This window comes from Protopterus annectens, chromosome 4.part0, assembly GCF_019279795.1.
Source record: "Protopterus annectens isolate FY-2018-M chromosome 4.part0, PAN1.0, whole genome shotgun sequence".
Classification (NCBI taxonomy): Eukaryota; Metazoa; Chordata; order Ceratodontiformes; family Protopteridae; genus Protopterus; species Protopterus annectens.
The window spans coordinates 659,594,978-659,614,667 of NC_056733.1; the positions used below are offsets into that span (position 1 = coordinate 659,594,978).

At 40.6% G+C, this 19,690-nt stretch overlaps 1 protein-coding gene across 1 annotated transcript in view; it reads left to right on the top strand.

The window, feature by feature from the left end:
- ATXN2 (ataxin 2) overlaps positions 1–19,690 on the top strand; it is a 2,781,632-nt gene that overhangs the window by 68,489 nt on the left and 2,693,453 nt on the right. Inside the window, exons 3-4 of the mRNA XM_044068622.1 lie at positions 10,937–10,954; positions 17,934–17,958. Of these exons, the coding sequence (XP_043924557.1) occupies positions 10,937–10,954; positions 17,934–17,958 (43 nt within the window). The remainder of the gene's footprint in view (positions 1–10,936; positions 10,955–17,933; positions 17,959–19,690) is intronic.

The following is a 19,690-nucleotide window of genomic DNA, read 5'->3' on the forward strand; positions in this document are numbered from 1 at the left end:
ACCTTACAGGCTTAATGCATACAGTTGTACTGCAATGGTTAAATTGAGACTATCCTGATGTAAATAATTTACCTTGGTGTTATTGGTATTGATTCATGTGTTATTGTAGAACAGTTGGCATTATTAATTTCTTGACAGCTCTAATTCCACACTTATTGCACTACAGACTATACTTTAATGCAGATTCTGGTTTTGTTTTGAGTTTTTATTGGAAAACAGTTTTGTCGTTATTCAGGTCTTGCAATATGGCTGTACCTCCACAGTTATTGCACTACAGACTGTATTGTATATACTTTTAATTCTGGTAATGGTATTGTTTCTTGAATAATGACAACTGTAGTGCAATAAAAACATTTATTGCAGTACAGCAGTAAATCCACATTTATTGCAATACAGACTTTACTGTGCATGCTTTATTGCAGTTAATGCTTTAGTCTTTTATGTTAACAGTAGTGAAATAAGCAAGATACATTCCTATTCACACACTCGCGACACAACCTGGCCAAGCTCCTGGCATGTGCCTTGATGTTGAGAGCCCTCTTCTCTGCAGCGGTTGGGAGAGAAGCACACCATTATGCATACCAGTTTAGCAGACATTCAGATTAGATATTTGTGAAACAGAGGTAGAAGTACTTGCATACATGTGGGACAGTCCCTGCCCAAAATTCTTGGACCCAGGTGTCCGAGAACCCCTTTTCATCTCTGTAGTCATCGTGATGATGACACTGCTCACCTGTGCAGGGGATACCAGTTGCACATGTCTGTTCCCTTGCCAGCCAGTCCCAGGCCTTCTCCTTTCAGGCTAGCCTTGGTAACCCCCCATGCAGAAGCCGGTCTTCTTTTTTTTTTTTTTTTTTTTTTTTTTTTTTAATACTAGGTTGCCGCTTTTGGTTGCTGCATTGGGGCATTCTGGAGTCCAGTGTCCTGGTCGGACTCCATCACCAGCACCTGCCTTAGTATCCTTCAGAGACAGAACTCCAACGGATTATGCTGTATTCCTGCCTATGTGGTACTTAGCAGGTCTAAGTAGGTCTTGGGAGAGCTTAGTGGAGTGCAGCGGGCCAGAATTAAAAAAAAATAATTGGTATAATTGTATTTAAAAAAAAAAAAAATGCTTATTTTCACTTCTATGTTATCAAACCCTGGACCTACTGCTCATAAGGCTGTATGTCTACCCATTTATTTACAAGGATATGTGGAATTCTGCTATACCTTTACATATACATCTGAGCTACCTGTAAGCATTACAGAGCACTGTGCTGCACAAACCTGCTCAGCTGTGCGTAAGCTTGACCTGTAAATTAATTGCATCCGATTTCTATTTTTAGCATTGCTGCGCCCTGTGCCATGGTAACATCCTTTAAAAAAAAAAACACTCGACACTAAATTAAACATTGACATAATACAGTTGGACAGTGCAGGGAGTGTCTTAATCATCTGCAGACACATTGGCACTTCACTCCCTACACTGATTCAATAACAGTGTTCCATGGCGGTCTCTCAGCAAAGCACTATGATTAATATGTATGGTGCACTGCCAGGGGGAACACTGTACACGGACACTGCAACATTCCATGTAGGCTGTACACTGTGCCTACACAGATTTTATTAAATCTTGGGGATTGTCTTTGTAAGACATGGGATGTAGAAAATGTAGAAGAAATTGTAAATCTAACAGAGTGAACATGAGGGGAGCAAAAGGATAAATTTAAAAACATGTTCAGGAACGATTTTGAGAAGAAACTTGTGGGATTTCTTGAAATAAGTTGCAGGATCCAGATGACTTGCCTTTTATGCCCTCAGTTGGTGGACGTTTCGTGACCCTGTACAAATTGGCATTGGTAGTTTACAAAAGAATAGGTCTAGGAAAGTGTTGGGTCGTTTTTCTTTTCAGAATTGTTTCTATTCCAGTGAGGGTTATGACAGAGATTTTATGGGAGAGATGTGTTACTTCATACATTTACAAGAGGAGTAACATTCAAAGTGACAATGCTTCATTTGGTCTACCTTGAGCAAATTCTGATAATAGCTGCTGAAAAGGGTTAAGTTAACCCCATATACTCTCTTAATTTAGATTTCAGCAAGACAATTGACACGACTTAGGATAATTGAGAAAATTTAAATATGGTAGTACCGCTCAAATTGATAAGGCGTAAAGGTCCCTGTTTATGCCTCATGTATAGAGGGTATAAGAATGAAACATCTTAAGTAAACAAGAGTCTGGATGTAGGTTTTGTGGCCTATTGCTCTGGATAAAAGTTGTCCAACAAGAGGTAGAATAGGGCATTTAGAAGAGGATGTGTCTTTCTGGAGAAAAGCACATAGCTGTTTGGTGTTCATCATATTGATAATGCTGCAGTAGCCTTGGCTAATATGGTTTATACCATGTCAAGGATATAAGACTGCCAGTTTCCAAACTGTTGGTCAGCTTCGGTTGAGATGACTACAGTCATGTGTGGTGCCAGACCTTTCAGAGCTTTCCAGCTGTTGAAAAGAGCACTCAGTTCTTCTACGGGCTTTAGAGGATTAATGGTTGACCCGTGCACTTCCTTTGCTGAGTAAACAAGTTCCCTTTTAGGGGAAAAATCATCCATACAAATGTATTGTTTTAATGTACTTTCGAAAGTTATTTTTATGCTAGAAGTCTGTATTTTAACTGCCTGTCTAATTATTTTTTATATGGGAGTGCAGTTTATTCCTGTCACTTTAAAAAAAAATTTTAAAGTAGTTGAAAACTATTTTATTTCTTGGGGCTGGCACAATTTCTCCACAGAAAATTGAAGTGCTTTTTACTATATTATTGTGAGAGGGGAAAAGTTGACTTTTAACGACGTGCAGTTTTTACTGGCTTATGCTACTTGTTTTTCTCCTGGAAGGAGTCTTCATTTTCTTCATGCTCATGAAACAAACAACCGGTCCTGTGGTCTGTCCTTCCAGCCACAAAAATAAAAATTATGCAAGTAGCCCTTGCTACCACTGGAGGTAAGTTTGTCTCTGCTGCAGGTAGATAACTGTGCTGTGGCTAACACTGGTTCCTTAAACCCCTCTTTTTTTTTACCCTGGATCCCTCTGGTGTAGCACCTTCAGCCACTGTGGAACAGGCTTTCTTGCCTCCTTTAGTACCTGGTGCACGTAGTCAGTAAACAGGTCCCTAATTTGTAAGTGTCAGGAGTGTACCAAATACCCTTGTTCTTCTGAGAGTAGATACAGTCTGTAAGGAAGCTTGTAATATCTGCCTCTACCCATTTCCAAAAGGAAGAACTACTATTGCTTGGGCCAGAAGGAAGTCCTCACAGTGATCTTGGTGGATTCTTTCAGATTCTTCAGAAATACCCTGCGTACTACTTCAAAGGGTGGAGAAACACACAGGCACATTAATATACAAGGGAAAATCCAATATTAGCCAATGGAAAAGGTTTTCTACTTTGTGCCAACAACATAACCAGCATCCATTTAGGGCTAGTTTTTCTTTGGTCTCAATATTTATGTGAGGAGTTATCATGTGACGTGTGTTACTTCTTTGTTTCAGCATGCATGCCCATGGATCCTCTTGTCATACATTGTTCAAAATGTTTTTTGAGAGGGGTTTTGCATAAGAGGCTTCCAAGAAAAACAGTGGTCACTCGGAATCTTAATTTTGTGTTGGAGACGTTACACTTGTTCCATTTGAACCAGCTAACTTGTCTGCCTTGAGGGTCTTAACATGGAAGACAGTTTTACTGATTGGTATCTCTGCAAGAAAGGTATCGGAGTTACAAGCTTTTATGGTGAGCCGGTCATCTTTTTATTTATTTATTTATTTTTTATACAGAGACTGGGTTTCTTTGAGAACTAATCCTTTTTATGCATAAAGTGGTATCAAGAGATTCCTTTTAACCAACGGTCCATCTTCCTATTTTCTGAACCCAAAAGTGAGGGAGACCGGGTACTCCATATATTTATGTCCACAAACAAGTCTGGTACTATCTTGATGGAACTGTATTTTTCAGATCTTTAGAGGTATGATGGTACACCCTGTGAACATGGACCATTTCCAAATGGTTAATCTATGGCGATTACCATTTGTTATACTCGCCACAATAAAACTATTCAGGCAGGGGTAAGGCCCACTGTATGAGGGCCTTGGCTTCATCTATGGCTTTTTGGAAAGGGATTAGATTGTAGAAGCTGCAGCTTGGTCCACTGTACTTACTTTTACAAAGCATTGTAAGCTTGAATTCTAATCTAGGTCTAGATCAGGCTATGCTGGACCATTCTTTAGGGACTTCTAGACTCTTCTCTTTCCACCTCTCAAATGTAGTAAGCTAGGGTAATCTAGCTGTGTAGCTAAGGCTACTGCAACAGTGATGACTAGTATAGTTGTGTATGTAAACTTGCCGTAACAAGTAGATGTTCACATGATCACTGCTGTAGTAGCTGCTCCCTATCTCCATCCCCTTTGTGTTGTGTGTTTTTAGTGTTTCTCAGGGTCAGGTCATTTATTTTTTGTTCTTTTTTTAATTTGTTCTTTCAGGGCTCAGCCTTCCTCTGTTGGCTGGAAAGCTCTGAAGGGCTTGGTGCCCAAGCTTGTTTAATCAGCTCTGCTCAAGCTGCCTGACAGTTTAGGTGCTTGGAAGGTGTTCTGAAGCTTTGGAATCTAGCCAGCTGTTCTGTTATTGGCAGGATATATAACAGATATAGTGAAGTAGCAGCGATCATTTGAACTTCTACTGTTATATGTTTACTAGCACAATTGTACTTGCTCTGTTATTTCTGAGGTGGTTCACAGCATTGTGGAGCCCCACAGTTAAATAAAAAAAAAAAAAAGCTTTATTTCAAGTTGTAGGTTAGTCATCTCCATCTGCTATATTTTAGTCTAGGGAAAAAAATCTTATTCTGCAGTAGATGCCCTGATGTTCATAGTGTTACCCTGCTGCTGTCATCACACTTGGGTTATCTTGTCGTCAGGCGGTCCCGCAGTCGGCCTGAATTCCAAAGTCTTGGTCCGGCGTCGGTTGCTGTCGCTTCTTCCCTGACGTCAGTGCGCCAGGGGTATATATGATGCATCCGACGCCATTTTCTTCAGTCTTTCTTGCCGCGCGGTACCCGAAGCAGAAGCAGTTCGCAAGTGCCGGTCGGCCGACTCCTGAGATTTTCGAAGTCGAATTTCAGATCCGAAGTCTTCAATAAAGCGAAGTACCCCATTGGGGAAACTTTTGTTGCCTCGGACCGATGTCAGAAAAAGTTAACAATTGTATTTCTTGTGGGAAGCAAATACCTCATAAGGATTTTCATTCTTATTGTATACCTTGCCTAGGCCCAGACCACGACGTCACTGGTTGTCACTTTTGTGCTAGGTTCAATAAGCGTACTATAAAAAGACACTTTGATTTCACACGACACTACTTCGGTAGAAAATTTAACTACACAATGCAGTCAGAACAATCGACTACCGGCGTTCACAAAAAACGCAAGGATAAGGACAGGCAGCCTAGACCCAAGCCAGACTCCGAGGCATCGGCTGGGCCGGTCTCTGGTTCACCGGTTTTCAGTGAGGCTCCTACGCAGCCCCTGGCTACCGCAGAATTGGAACCCGAGACTGTTTTGGATCCTTTGGCCGAGAGTGCTAGGCCGACGCAGCCATTTACTTAGGCCCTACCGACGGCATTGCAGAAAGATGTCGGTTCTGCAGTAACACCTTCTCTTTCTGAAGGTGTTTTCACACCGACGCTCACTATAAAAACGTATCCTAAGCTTAAGACTCCTATTAAACCAAAAAAGACTGCACTTCAGTCTCCAGTTCAAGGCCCCATGCCGAAGAAACAGATGCTTAAAATGGCTGAAGATTTTATCTCTTTAATCAGGGGTTCCCAACCCCCCCCCCCCCCGACAAAAGGCCTAGACAAGAGGAAGATTATGCTTCCTTTGATCAAGTGTCTATTTCCTCAGGCTCCTCTGAGGAACAAGATTACTCCTTTCCCCCTTATGAAGATTCTGATGCTGAGGATTCCATTCCCTCAGCTTCTCCCCCTGAAGACTACTCCTTTGGGGAAACTTTACACACTGAGGGAACATTTTCACTGGGAAGGTCAGGACTACTCTGACTCAAAGAAAAGGCTCAGAGAGTTTCTTTTACTCCCCCAGCACAGACCTCTTGCTATCCCCCCAGTTTTAGACATTGTGGATGATGTTTACTTAGAATCTAGTTTAAATCCAGATTCTCTGCCTCCTGCTCCAGCCAAACCAGACAGATATTACAGAGTGCCTGACTCCCACAAATTTCTTTATAAAAGCCCTGTTGCTGATCCAGAGACCATCTCACAGGGTCCCAAAGGGGCTAAGACTTCTATGGCAAAAAATCCTGTACCCTCTGAAAGGGACTCCAGAGCACTAGACAGGTGGGGTAAAAAGGTTTACACCTCAGCCACTCTAGCTATGAGAGCACTAAATTGTCAGTTTCACATGCTAAAATACCAGCAATTTCTAATGTCTCAAATTAGACAAAAAATGAGCACACTCCCTCAACAGCCTGAATTGAAAGAAATGCAGGATCTGTTGCATGCAGCTGAACAGGTGGGCAAACATACTTTACAATGTAGATTTGATTCTTTGGAAGCTTCCTGTAGAGCAGCTGTTACTGGGTCTGTTATACGTAGGCATGCTTGGTTAAAGGAACAAACTCTGCCTGATCATGTTAAAGCAAAGCTTCTAGATGCTCCCTTACAGCAGGATGTCCTATTTGGAGTTAAAGCAGTAGAAGTCTTAAAGAAAATTGAGGATAAGGCAAAATCTATGCAGACGGTCAAAGATTTTCTACAGGTTCAGCCCCCTCGCTTCAGCAGAAATTGGCCAACAAAAAATTGGTCCTTTCCAGCTACTGACAGACCACAGAGGGGTAAATACAGACGCCCAAGAGGCAGAGGACAACCACAAACCCACTACAAACCTTGACAATGGGGCACTGCAACACAGAAGGGAGGAGAAGACAGGCCCCAAACTACTAGAAGGCAAACTCAATGACTTAAACCTCATATGGCCAAGCAAGACTCTCTTGGCAGCTCCCTTGGGTGGAAAATTAGCACTTTTTTCAGACAACTGGTGCATCGTCACAAAGGACAAATGGGTCCTAGACATAATTTCACAAGGATACAGATTCCATTTCCACACCTTGCCAACAAAAAGAGGAATGCCAAACCTGCCACAAAATCAATGGGCAGAGGCACAAAAACAAATTACAGCTCTCATGGACATGAGAGCCATTCAACTGGTACCTACACGGGAGCAAGGCCAAGGATTTTACTCAAGACTCTTTCTAGTCCCCAGAAAGGACAATGCCTGGAGACCAATTCTGGACCTTTCAATTCTAAACACCTTCTTACAAGTACCCAAGTTCAAGATGCTAACACTACAGCAGCTTCTTCCCATGTTGGGCAAGAAAGCATGGCTAGTAACGTTGGACCTCAAGGAGGCATACCTGCATGTCCCTATCAGACAAAATTGCAGATGATACCTCCGTTTCATTGCAGGTTCAACCCATTACCAATTCTCTGCACTGCCCTTTGACTTATCCACTGCGCCCAGGGTTTTCACAAAATGCTTGGCACCAGTAATTGCATACTGCAGACAAAGAGGAATTCAAATATACCCATACCTGGACGACTGCCTCATCCAAGCAGAAAGCAAGGACATCCTCTTACAACATCTGGCTTTTGTAAAACATCTTCTAAGTTGCCTAGGGTACACAGTAAACGAAAAGAAATCAAAACTAGCACCCTCACAAAATATGACATTCCTGGGTGCCAGCTTGAATACAACGGCCCTGAAGGCTTATCTGATGCAAGACAAACAACTACAACTGACTCAATATTTCAAAACAATGGCAACAAAGACCCAACTCCCTGCAAGAAAAATTTTGCAGGCCTTGGGCTTCATGGCATCTTGCATACTACTAATACCATTTGCAAAGCTGCATATGAGGAAATTACAGTGGTACCTAAAAAGCGTATGGTCTCAACACAGCCACAGCTTGGACACAATGATATCTCTCATTCCCTGCCTTCAACAGGAGTTTCTATGGTGGTCACAGGCATGTCACCTCAACAAGGGTCAGCCTTTCACCTTGCCCCCAGCCAGGCAAACTATGACAACAGATGCATCGGACTATGCCCGGGGGGCACACATGGCAGGACAGTGCGTTCAAGGCATATGGACTGCAGATCAAGGGAATCTGCACATCAATTAAAAAGAGATGCTAGCTGTACAGAATGCTCTGACAGCCTTTAAGAACCACTTGCATCCAGGACAGCTTACAATAAGGACGGACAACACCACAGTAATGTGGTACATAAACAAGGGGGTACACACTCCTACCCTCTGTGCAGGCAAGCAATGACGTTGTGGAACACAGCACTGGCTTACCAAGTTCAGCTACAAGCTCAATTCCTGCCAGGAAAAAAGAACACATTGGCAGACGACCTCAGCAGTAACATCATGGATCCCCACAAGTGGAAACTGGATCCACAAGTATTTGCAATGATAAATCAAAAATGGGGCCACCCAGACATAGTTTTGGGGGCTGGCAAACAGATCTATCAGCTAACAAAATTTTGTACAAGGACACTTCACCATCAAGCTTGGAAAGTGGACGCACTGTCCTTCAGTTGGAAAAACCTGACAGTATATGCCTTCCCTCAAGGGTGCTTCTGAAAGTCAGAAAGTTGAGACCACAAATGATATTCATAGCCCCAGACTGGCCACGCCAGCACTGGTACCCACTATTAAGGAATATGGCCCAGGGCCCACCTTGGATTTTACCACAAATTGCTCATTTGCTCACACAGCAAGACAATCAGATTCTACACAGCCAGCTCAAAACCTTAAATTTGGCTGCATGGCAAATCACCTAAGCAACCAACCAGCTCCTCTTCCTCAAGCAGTTATGGATGTTATTCTGGAAGCTAGGAGGCCCAGCACCAGGAAGGCCTACTCGGACAAATGGAAAAGGTTTTGCGCCTGGAACCAAGCTAAAGGCCAAAATATCCTACAGCCTCACATGCCTCAGATTCTACAGTATTTAACTGAGATGTTGCACAAAGGACTTTCTTTTTCATCTATTAAAATCCACGCCTCTGCTATTTCAGCCCACTACAATACAGATCCACCCTTATTTTCACATCCACTTCTAAGACAGTTCCTCAGAGGGGCAAAAAACATTAGGCCCCCCCAGGAGAGCACCTACACCAACCTGGGACCTCAACTTTGTTCTGGAAAAAACTTGCGCTACCTCCCTTTGAACCAGCTTTCTCTGCTGATCTAAAGTTTATATCATGGAAGACTGCCCTGCTGCTAGCAATAACTTCAGCCAGAAGAGTCTCAGAGCTTCAGGCACTAATGGCAGTGGAACCTTTCCTCATTTTCCATCAAGACAGAGTTTCTCTACGAACTAATCCTTCCTTCATGCCTGAGGTGGTATCCAGTGTGGCTTTAATTCAAACCATCCACTTGCCCATCTTCTTTCCAAATCCACAGAACAAAGGAGAAAGACTCCTGCATTCCTTGGACATTCACAGGCAACTTCATTACTACTTGGATAAAACTAAGGTTTTCAGAAAATCTGACCAGCTCTTTGTATCCTATGCTGCAGCTTCACAAGGCTATATCAAAACAGACCATTTCCAAATGGATAGGACATTGCATTCGTTTTTGCTATACCCATCATGGAAAACCAGTTCCTGCTACCATAAGGCCCCACTCTACCAGGGCAGCAGCTACATCTACAGCCTTCCTCAGGGGGGTGCCAACCAAGGATATTTTGGAAGCTGCAACTTGGAGTTCAGTACACACCTTCACCAAACACTACCACTTACCACTTTATTCTAAGACTAGAGCTGGCTTCGCCACTGCAGTTCTGCAGGGCCTTCTAGCCTCCTCTAACCCTCTCTGACTCCTCCTCCCATCCTTAGCTTTGGGATTCTACCGAAGTGTGATGACTGCAGCAGGGTAACACGATGAACATAGTACAGTTTTGTACCTACCATAAATGTAGATGTTCGAGTGTACACCCTGCTGCAGTCCAGGTTACCCTCCCTCCATCCCCTCTGACCTAACTAACTAAATCTTTGCAATACCTTTCTGATGTATTTGCTTACAGCTGGAGGGATGTTGTGTTTGTGCTAAATTTTTTAGATTGGTACTAATTACTGACCACCTTTTTGGGGGCACCTGACATCTGGGGCAAGAAAAACTGAAGAAAATGGCGTCGGATTCATCATGTATACCCCTGGCTCACTGACATCAGGGAAGAAGCGACAGCAACAGACGCCTGACCAAGACTTTGGAATTCAGGCCGACTGCGGGACTGCCTGACGACAAGATAACCCAAGTATGATGACTGCAGCAGGGTGTACACTCTAACATCTACATTTATGGTAGGTACAAAACTGTACTTTTTCTGCTGGGTGTATGGTATTTGAGTCCATTTGATGTAGGAATTTCCATGCTGAGAGAAGAATACTGAGGCATGCCACCTACCTGTTTAAAAAGGAATTTAAGGAATGGGTAGTGGAAATTTTCAGGAGTTAAGGAAGATAGAAATATCTTCAGAAGTCCTAGCTAGTGACTCTGATAAATGAAATTGGAGTTTAATAGTAGGGTCCAAATAAGAGAGAGAGAGATGGTTAAGAAGTAATAGAAAATAATTAGAGGTGCTGACAAAGATTGAAGTATTGCAGAATAAGGAGAATCTCGCAAAACAAGAGGAGGAACAAATGCATAATGCTAAAGAGAAGATAAGGAAGTATCTGGGTAAATTTCGCAAAACAAGAGGAGGAGCAAATGCATAGTGCTAAAGAGAAGATAAGGGAGTATCTGGGTAATATGTATGAGTTTAGAAAGGTTGCAGCTAAGCAACTTTTTTCACAATTCCAGAGCGCAAAACCTTTAAGCATAACAAGTTGAGCAACAGAACATTTAAAGGGTTGTCGTCTAACTTGGGGCACCTATAACAAGAAAAGTAACCCAAGATCCTGTAGAAATATTTTAGAAATTGTTATGAAAATATTTATAAAGCTGACAAATGTGGAAATCAAGAAAGAGTTGTTTGTCTTTCAGCTTTTTCCCGGTAAGGGGTCGCCACAGCGGAACTCCAGTCCGCTAATGATTGGCAGTAGATTTTTACGAAACGCCGAGGTGCCAGCTCGATGCCCAACCTTCAATGAAGGCATGCCCATTTACGCACGCATGTCTTTCGAACACTACCCAACCGCGGGGAGGACATGCAGACTCCACACAGAAGGCACTCCCAAGCCACGCCGAGAATCGAACGGGAGAACCTGTTGCTGTGAGGTAACAATGCTGAAATATTTATGGAAGGCTTGATTATGCCAAGGTTAGAGGTAGACCAGACTCAACAACTAACAGTTAGTTAAGATAGGTGATCAGATAAAAACAGTGATGTAAAATCTATCTTCAGGAAAGTCTCCAGGACCCGATGGGTATTCCTGTGGAAGTTTGGAAATTGGGAGGGAAGAAAGTGGTAAAGATCTGGAAGATTTTGTTTTAACCATTTTAAAAGGGGAAGCACCAACGTCTTGGAAGAAAAAGCTGTGGTGGCTGTGTTGCCTAAAGATGGCTAAGACCCTTCAGACCCATTTCAGTCTTAACCTTTAAGTGTTTGTCTGTACTAAAAAAACACAAAACCACCTACAGGAAACGAGAGGAAAGTCTAGGTGAACAGTCAATGCACAAAGTTTTATTAAATCCACAGCTGACTCGGTAAGCAATTTCGTCCCGACAGGTATAACCTTATCAAAACCAAAGTGCCTGCCAACTTGCACCAATTAAATAGCACAAACATTAATTGAAAATCATAAATTAGAGATATCACTAAAACAACCTTAAAAAGCACATATGACAGTGTGTGAACTGGTGTAAAATACAAGTCAAACACTTATTAAACTCTCTTAAATAAAAATAAGTTATTAAATGGATACTCTATATATCTTAAAATTGGCACCAGAGATGTGTTCATTCATTCTTTCATTCCTGGGGGCTGTTGGCATTAAGTGAGTTTAGGTTGCAGCTAATACTTACCCATTTCATTCGACCAATTGCCTCCCCTAATATTTTTCTTAATCTCCAGTATACTAAACTTAAAACCATTGTTGGCATCGCAAGAAAGTGTGTGTTTATATAGGGCATTGTTGTGGGTTTCTAAGGCATAAGGGTGTTCGTAATTTCTTTTACGTAAAGACCTTTCAGTTTTACCAACGTCAAACCCATTACAGCCCTGACAAACACAAACTAGCCCTACACTGTCACAATTTCCTCCCACTAACTTGACTGTCTGAAGGGGATTACCTTTCAAGATATTTGTAGCATTCAAAATAAAGGAACGATATTTACAAGAACCACATCCCCTTGTCCCCTTAGTAACTGTTTGAGTAGTGAGTGGATGTTCAGATAAGAACTTCAAATTGTGTCCTACCTTGTATGTAAAAAGTGGCTTGTTGCCCAGTATACTGTGGAGTTCACTGTTGCATTCCAATATCACCCAGTTTTTTGTCAAAATATCTTACTTTCTGGCCAAAGGAGCCAAAATGAGTGACTATAGAATGTGTAAAATCTTGATGGTTTGTTTGTGCCCTTTTGTTGTTAACAAACCCCTATCCTAGCAAGGGAACAAACCTTGTACCCCAACCTTTTAGGACTTCAATACCAATCTGCTGAACCCATTTTTTGGGGTAGCCCCTGGCCACAAACATGTTGACAAGGTTGCCAAGCTCAATCTTGAAATCGGAGAGAGTGGAACACATTCTAGCACCTCTGATCATCTGGCCCCCTTATGATATTCTTTACGAAATGTGGATGGTTACCATCATACACCAAATAAAGTTAGAGTAAGTGGGCTTTCGAAAAACATTAGAGGTAACTTGTACTGACTAGTATCTCTAGTAATAGTCCATCAAGGTAATCAGTGACGTTAGTATAAAAATTCTGGGTAAACTTAAAATAACCACAAATATTAATATAATGAATGAAACTGTCCGCAACTAACCTCTCACCCTTCCAAAAGACAAAATGTCATCCAAATAGCGCAAGTATGTCAACCATTCACTTTCATAACCTGAGTCAAAAATATCTCTTCCCATGATGCCATCACTAAATTAACATGCATGGGAGAACAGCTTGATCCCATCGCAACCTCTTTTGATTGTTTGAACTCATTTTCAAACATGATATAGTTGTTGTGAAGTATAATCATCCATGACAAAGTTCATAAGAGTCCCATTGTGTCATATTCCAAAAGGACTTCTGAAAAAAGTTCAAGCCCTACATCTTGTGGAATGGAACTAAATAAGTCAACCAGATCTATGGTGGAAAACTCCTGGTTATCTCGCCAAAAAATTCTTGCCTGATCCTCGATTTAAAAAATCCCAGGAGTCATTTAAAATAGGAGTAATAGGACGAAGTGCATCCTTGAGTTAAACCGTCTAAAAATACTCCCAATGAGTAAGTAGAAGTGTTATGTGCTGCTACTGTAAGTCAGTAAGGGGGTATGGCACACGTTCATCCCCACAGTATTCTGTATCCCCAAGGTACACAAAGGATGGTCATTTTATAAAAAAATTGTAAAGTTCATTAATTACCCCTTGCAGCAAACTGTCTTCCAAGAACAATAGTAATTTCCTATGGGCGATGTTAATTTCGTTCCTAGACAGATTTTCATGCTTATCAATGTCATATAGCATACTAGCTATGTCATTCACATAGTCATTCTTCTCTACAAGAACCACCCCACCCCCTTTATCGGGCTTCATTATTCTGATTATCAGATTCTCTAAGTTTGTTCAAAAGCAACGCGTCATCCTTAAGACTGCAAATTCTATAATTTTGAGTGTGGAATGCCTGATAAATTTCTCTAGTGCAAATCCTTTCAAAATTCACCAAGGTTGGGTGCAAAGGGGGATTGAAGCGGCTTTTCTTTTTAAACCTGTTCCTTGCTTCAATGTGTTCATTAGTGTCAGTGTAGAACAACTGAAAATGTAGCTTTCTTGTGTATAGTTTTAATTCAGTCCGCACATTGGCTATATTAATGTTGTTCCCTGGGACAAATTTAAAGCCCTTTTTAAAAACAGAAAAATGGGTATCTGTAATGTCAGCATCGGTGTAATTGTAAATGTTGAATCCGTGTGCACTTAGTAGTTTACCCTTGAAACAAGAAATCACTGGCTCAACCTGTACATCGTTTTCCACCTGGTTGCTTTCATTTTTTTTTCCTGGTGTTTGTACTAGCCAAAAGAGTGGCAAAGCTGCTGCCAAAAGTGATTGGTATCGATCAGTGTAATTTTGTGGAAGGGAGGCAAACATTTGACAACATTAATAGAACAATGATGATCCAGAGGGAAGCAAAATGTATGAAGATATCCCTGTTTTTGGTGTGTCTTGATGCAGAGAGAACATTCAACAGAGTAAGCTGGAATTTTGTGAGTAGAGCATTGAAAGCATTTGCATTTCCTGATAAAATAAGGTTCATTAGGATATATGAAGGAAGAGAATTAAAGTGGGAGGGTTTCTCTCCGATAAACTCTGAATAGAGGAACCGGGTAATGGTGTCCTCTTTCACCCTTATTTACTGTAATATGGAAAGGCATTGATAAAGAAAATGGGACTCAGAAATACAGTTAGTATGGGAATGGAGAGAAGTTGGCTGTATTTGCATGTGGCATCACTTTTGTACTTGTTAAATCCAGAAAAGGACATCTCTTTGTTGAACATTTTGAGACTGTTTCAAGTTTTTTCGGGATACAAAATTAATAAACTAAAACAGAGTATAGCTATAAGTTATGTAGCCACACACAGATTGCTTCAGTAATACTCTTATTTATGTGGACACAAGGTGAAGCATTTAGGAGTTTGAATTAAAAAAAAAAAAAAAAAAAAAAAAAAACCTGCTATGGCAGCTAAGGATATGTGGGAAGAGATTAAACCTGGAGTGTCAAACCTTCTGGCTTGTTGGGGCCGCATTGAGTGAACAGAAATGGTCTTGAGGCCGCATATAAAATATATCCTATATTTAACTCTTTCGCTGCCACGGGCGACTAAACTCAACCTCCTGGCTGTACTGTAGGTGCATTCAAACAATGAATAAATGCCAAATTATTTGCCTTAATAGTGTAATTCTCATTCTGATTCAAATTCTTAATCGAACAGGTAACTCTAACATCTTGGTTAATATTTTTTTTTTGTTTTACAAATAAACCGGTACAGAACCAAACAGGAATGGGAACTGGGCAATCATAACAGATGATCTCTCAGAAGCCAAATAGTGTGGCAGAAGTTTGGTGGGGGGGATAAGACAAGTTACACTTATGTAAAAGCAGCGATACTAAGGGTATTTCCAGCTGCACAAATCATAAGACTTCATCAGAAATTTGTTTAATGAAGAAGAGCAAAGTAATTAGCATAATTACTAATTAAGCAATAACAGATGTGGTGTGGTATATTGAAGATTTACTCACGGTTGGTGTGGTTTAATCACGAGGGTGAAGCCTGAGTGATTAAACAAAGGCAACTGTGAGCAAATCTTCAATATACCACAACCACGGAGTCTGTTATTGCTATTATACAATGACATTATTTAAGAAAAAAAATACTTACTTTTCTTAATGTCATTGTATAATGGCGGATTACTGTTCTTCCGCTGGTTGTGGTATACTGCTTCTTCATTTTGATGTATTGCGCATGCGTATGGGAATTGCTTTCGTTTCAAAGCATTTATGTACTGGGTATGCGTGGGAATGCAACAGAGAAAAGAAAATCTCTGTTGCTCCGTTTTTCTCGCTCTTTAAAAAAAAAAAAAAAGGTTTGGAGCACTTTATACCAATGGTAAAAAGTCCGGGCAACCGGACTTTTTTCTGTTGGTATATTTGTGGGATTTACAACTGGCACGCTGGTTGGGCTGGCCAATCAGCGTGCACGTTTTCGAGTGTTAATGGGGAGTCCTTGTATAATTCTGGCTAACTGAACTTCAAGAGATTAAAATGTAGCTGTTGATCATTCTGATGAACTGATCTGGACATGCACATAATATCAGAATTTGAGACTCTACCAAGAGCCGAAATAACCCTTAAGATGCAATTTTATTATACATTTTAACTTGCTTTGCATAAAATTACTGAAAAGTTCCTTGTAATGAAGGAATACAGGGCTTGGTGTACACACATGAGTGAATCCTGTTCTCACTGTACCAAAAGATTCATTACTACATTAAGGAACTTCCCTTCCACTTTAGCAATTGCAAGCATTAAAAATTTGACTTCAAAGCAGTGACAGGTGTAGAGGGGGGACACTGCAAGGATTCACTTCAGACAAACAAAGGCAATCTAATGAGCACTTCCCTGAACTATTTCCGAAAAACAGCATAGTGTTCAAAAGGAAACATTGAATATAGAAACAACTACACTGCTTTTCTGCAAACAACTGTGGCCCAGTCTGTCACTTAGCTCAATCAACTGCATGTTGTCACATCTCACAGATGCCAGAAAGATCAGACCACCATTCATTCTTTTCCCACACGTGATAGTTTTGAGTCCAGTTCTGATACTGCCACTACACTGTACCATTAGGAGGATGCTACACTCCTGAGGTACCATCTGTTGGATGAGGTTTAAACTGAGCGCTCATCTGCTTAAATTAGTACTGGAATAGTTTCAGGTTAAGACCCCACAGAATTTAACAGTAAAGGAACTTTTCATCGAAGCAGTTTACAGCATAGAGAAAAATAATTTAACACTGTTTAACAAAATTCATTCCATTACAAAAGTCAACACTGACAAAATGCAAATATTAAGTAATGCAATTCTAGCTTTTCTTATATAAAATTCAAGCACACCCCTCAAGCTGCAACTTCAACAGAATTATACATATGTGAGTGAGTTAGCCTTCACTTTACAACCATAAGCTGCTGAATAGATCCAAATGAAGTTCATTAACAGAGAGCATCAGAAATGAAACCGATGCATACTCTCTGAACTTTTAACCTGGTATGAACAGTGTCTAAAGACCCCTTTTCAAGTGTATGAACACCATCTCAAGTTTCTGGTGCAAAGTGGTAACAACAAGCCTAGTGATACCAACATAGTCAACTGAAAAAAGAAATGGTTCAGTGAACTGAGCCACTTGATATAGCTTCATTTAGACCACTGTTGCCCATCAGCAAGTGAAGAAAAGCTCTTACACAAACAAATGAATAAATAAATAGGTGACCAGCTGCATAAGGCAATAACAGAAATATGATATTCTACTTTTCATTTTTTCTTATACAAGATCCTGGAGCTAAAAGATTCATGACCATGGAGTGGAAAACTGATTATTAGAGGTTTAATGGTTGCGTTACAACTTTGCTGCAATTATTTCCCAAGCTTTGGTACTACGGTATAAAAAAACAGCAGAATTGTATTTTATTTGGCTCTTACCTGTTGATACAATTAGGAGGTGCTGCCCTTTTAAAGGCAATAATGAATCCCTCTTCTTCAGCGCAAACACACAGATCCTGCTTTGGCATGAAAAAACTAATGGAAAGGGTGCTTTGACACATGCACACACCGTTGAGGTTAAAGGCCACCGGCGCGAAAAGAAAAAAAAAAAAATGAAAGTGTTGAATTTGGACTTAAGGGTTCGGGGGGCCGCAGGTTGGACACATCTGGACTAAACAAAATATAATACAAAAATTGAGAAACTAGAAAATCTTTTATGGATACTGATAGTAAGATAAAAGCAGTGAATATGTTTTTAGTCCCTTTAGTCTTGTATATGGGTCCTGCATACTTTTATCAACCCGAGGAGAAGTTGTAGGACAATAATTAATAACAAATTGAAGGAATTTGTCTGGGAGCAAAAGACTGCAATAATTAAATGGGAAAAGTTGGTCCTTCCAGTAGAACAAGGTAGTTTAGATTTACCTTTTGAAGGGATATATTCATAAAATAGCAGAAAGTCGTCTAAAAAAACTAAGCCAATATGAGAATGAAGAAAGGAGATTTTGCCAATAGGGATGACTGCAACTAGAGGTGCAAAAAGTAGGCAAGAGAGGGCTGGAGTTCACTGAAGAAACCTGGTAAATGAACCAAGATATTGTGAGCAAATAATTCGAGCAGGAAAGATGGCCAAAAAGACATTTTGGATTGCAGGCTAGACTCCACAGGACTCTGGCCTGTACTCTGATCAAGCCCTGGTAGGGAAGGCAGAGAAAGGGATAGTGGGATAATTAGTAGGGCATGTAAAAAATATTGCATGATAACTGTAATCGATTGGAGAAGGTTTGAAAAGATTAGGAAGAGACTGGAAAAGCAATTTAGAAGACAGCAATGATAAGGCATATGTATGAGTTGCAGGTATGCAGCCAAGTCCAAAAGATATAGGATGTTTACAGAAGTGTTTTGTATAAGTATTTATACACCCAGAGCTGACTTCAGAGAGTATTTACTCGGGTAGATGGCAAGTGTTGGAGGTATGATAGAGATGAAAGAGGTAAATGGACATGTGCATTTTGGGAGTGTAATGAGTTGGATTGTAAAAATTCTGTACAGAATACTCTGGCAGAAGTCTTTGAGCTGGGATACAGGATCTGAATTGCCTAGACATACTGTTGACTGCCAAAAAAAACGCAAGTACTAGAAAATGGAAATTTGGCCATGTGGTGGACTTTTCCAGAAGACAATTTCTGAAATGATCCAAACCATTAACCAGTTTTCCAGTTAGTCCATTGAGGACAAACCTCAAGTCCAGTCACCTGTTTTAACTAGGGTGGAACCTGTCATGAATGTATGTCTGGCATCCACCATCCGTGCCAACAGGCATGTCTGGCACAGGTTTACTGACTTCACCAAGAGCACAGATACAGCAACTTTTATCAGTGTTCACTTGTATGGAATTAAGAGTTTTGGTCTCTGAGTCAAGCCATATAAGGAGAGTATAAGGCAGGTGGACAAAACTCTCCCTACAGTCTGTGTAAAGTTTTCTCTTCTGAAAATCTTGCTCTTAAGTGCAGACATCTTGCAGGTTGATTAAAGCTCTCCTAGTGTGAAAAATGCATGTGAAAAAAGAAAAGAAGTAAAGGAGCTGGTGGAAGTTGACAGTTTGGGTAAAATTTGTTTACCAAATGGTCACTATGCTGTCTGGATGTCAGAGAAACTGGATAAAGTAAGAAAATTGACTATAGAAAAAGAAAAACACTTTGGAGAAGACTCTTGCAGTTCAGAAAAAAAGCAGCTCAGGTTTCAGCTTATTATTTTAATGGCTTCCAGTATCTTGTAGTAAAATGTGTGTTCGGGGGGATTTAAATAAGTGAGAAATTAGAGTAATATATAAAATCATGTGACAAAAGGCTGGAAAGAGTAGAAGCTTTAAGTAGCTATTTGGATAAGCTGATGAAACTGCAGAATGGGAGGTTGAAATGAAGGAAAGACTGGCTCAATATGAGGATTCTCAAGAACAGCCACAAAAATAGAGTTAAGACTGAGTGAACATTCTGCTATACTAGAGAAACTAGAAGGAATAGACTGTATTTTATGAAATTTATAAATTAACAATTGGACTTTTTTTCCACTGTAGGATTTTTTAATTGAAAGGGCACACTGTGTGTGTGCTCCAACTTTTTAGCATGAAAAAGATACCAAGACCTTTCTGTTGGTATGACTGCATCTGTATTGTT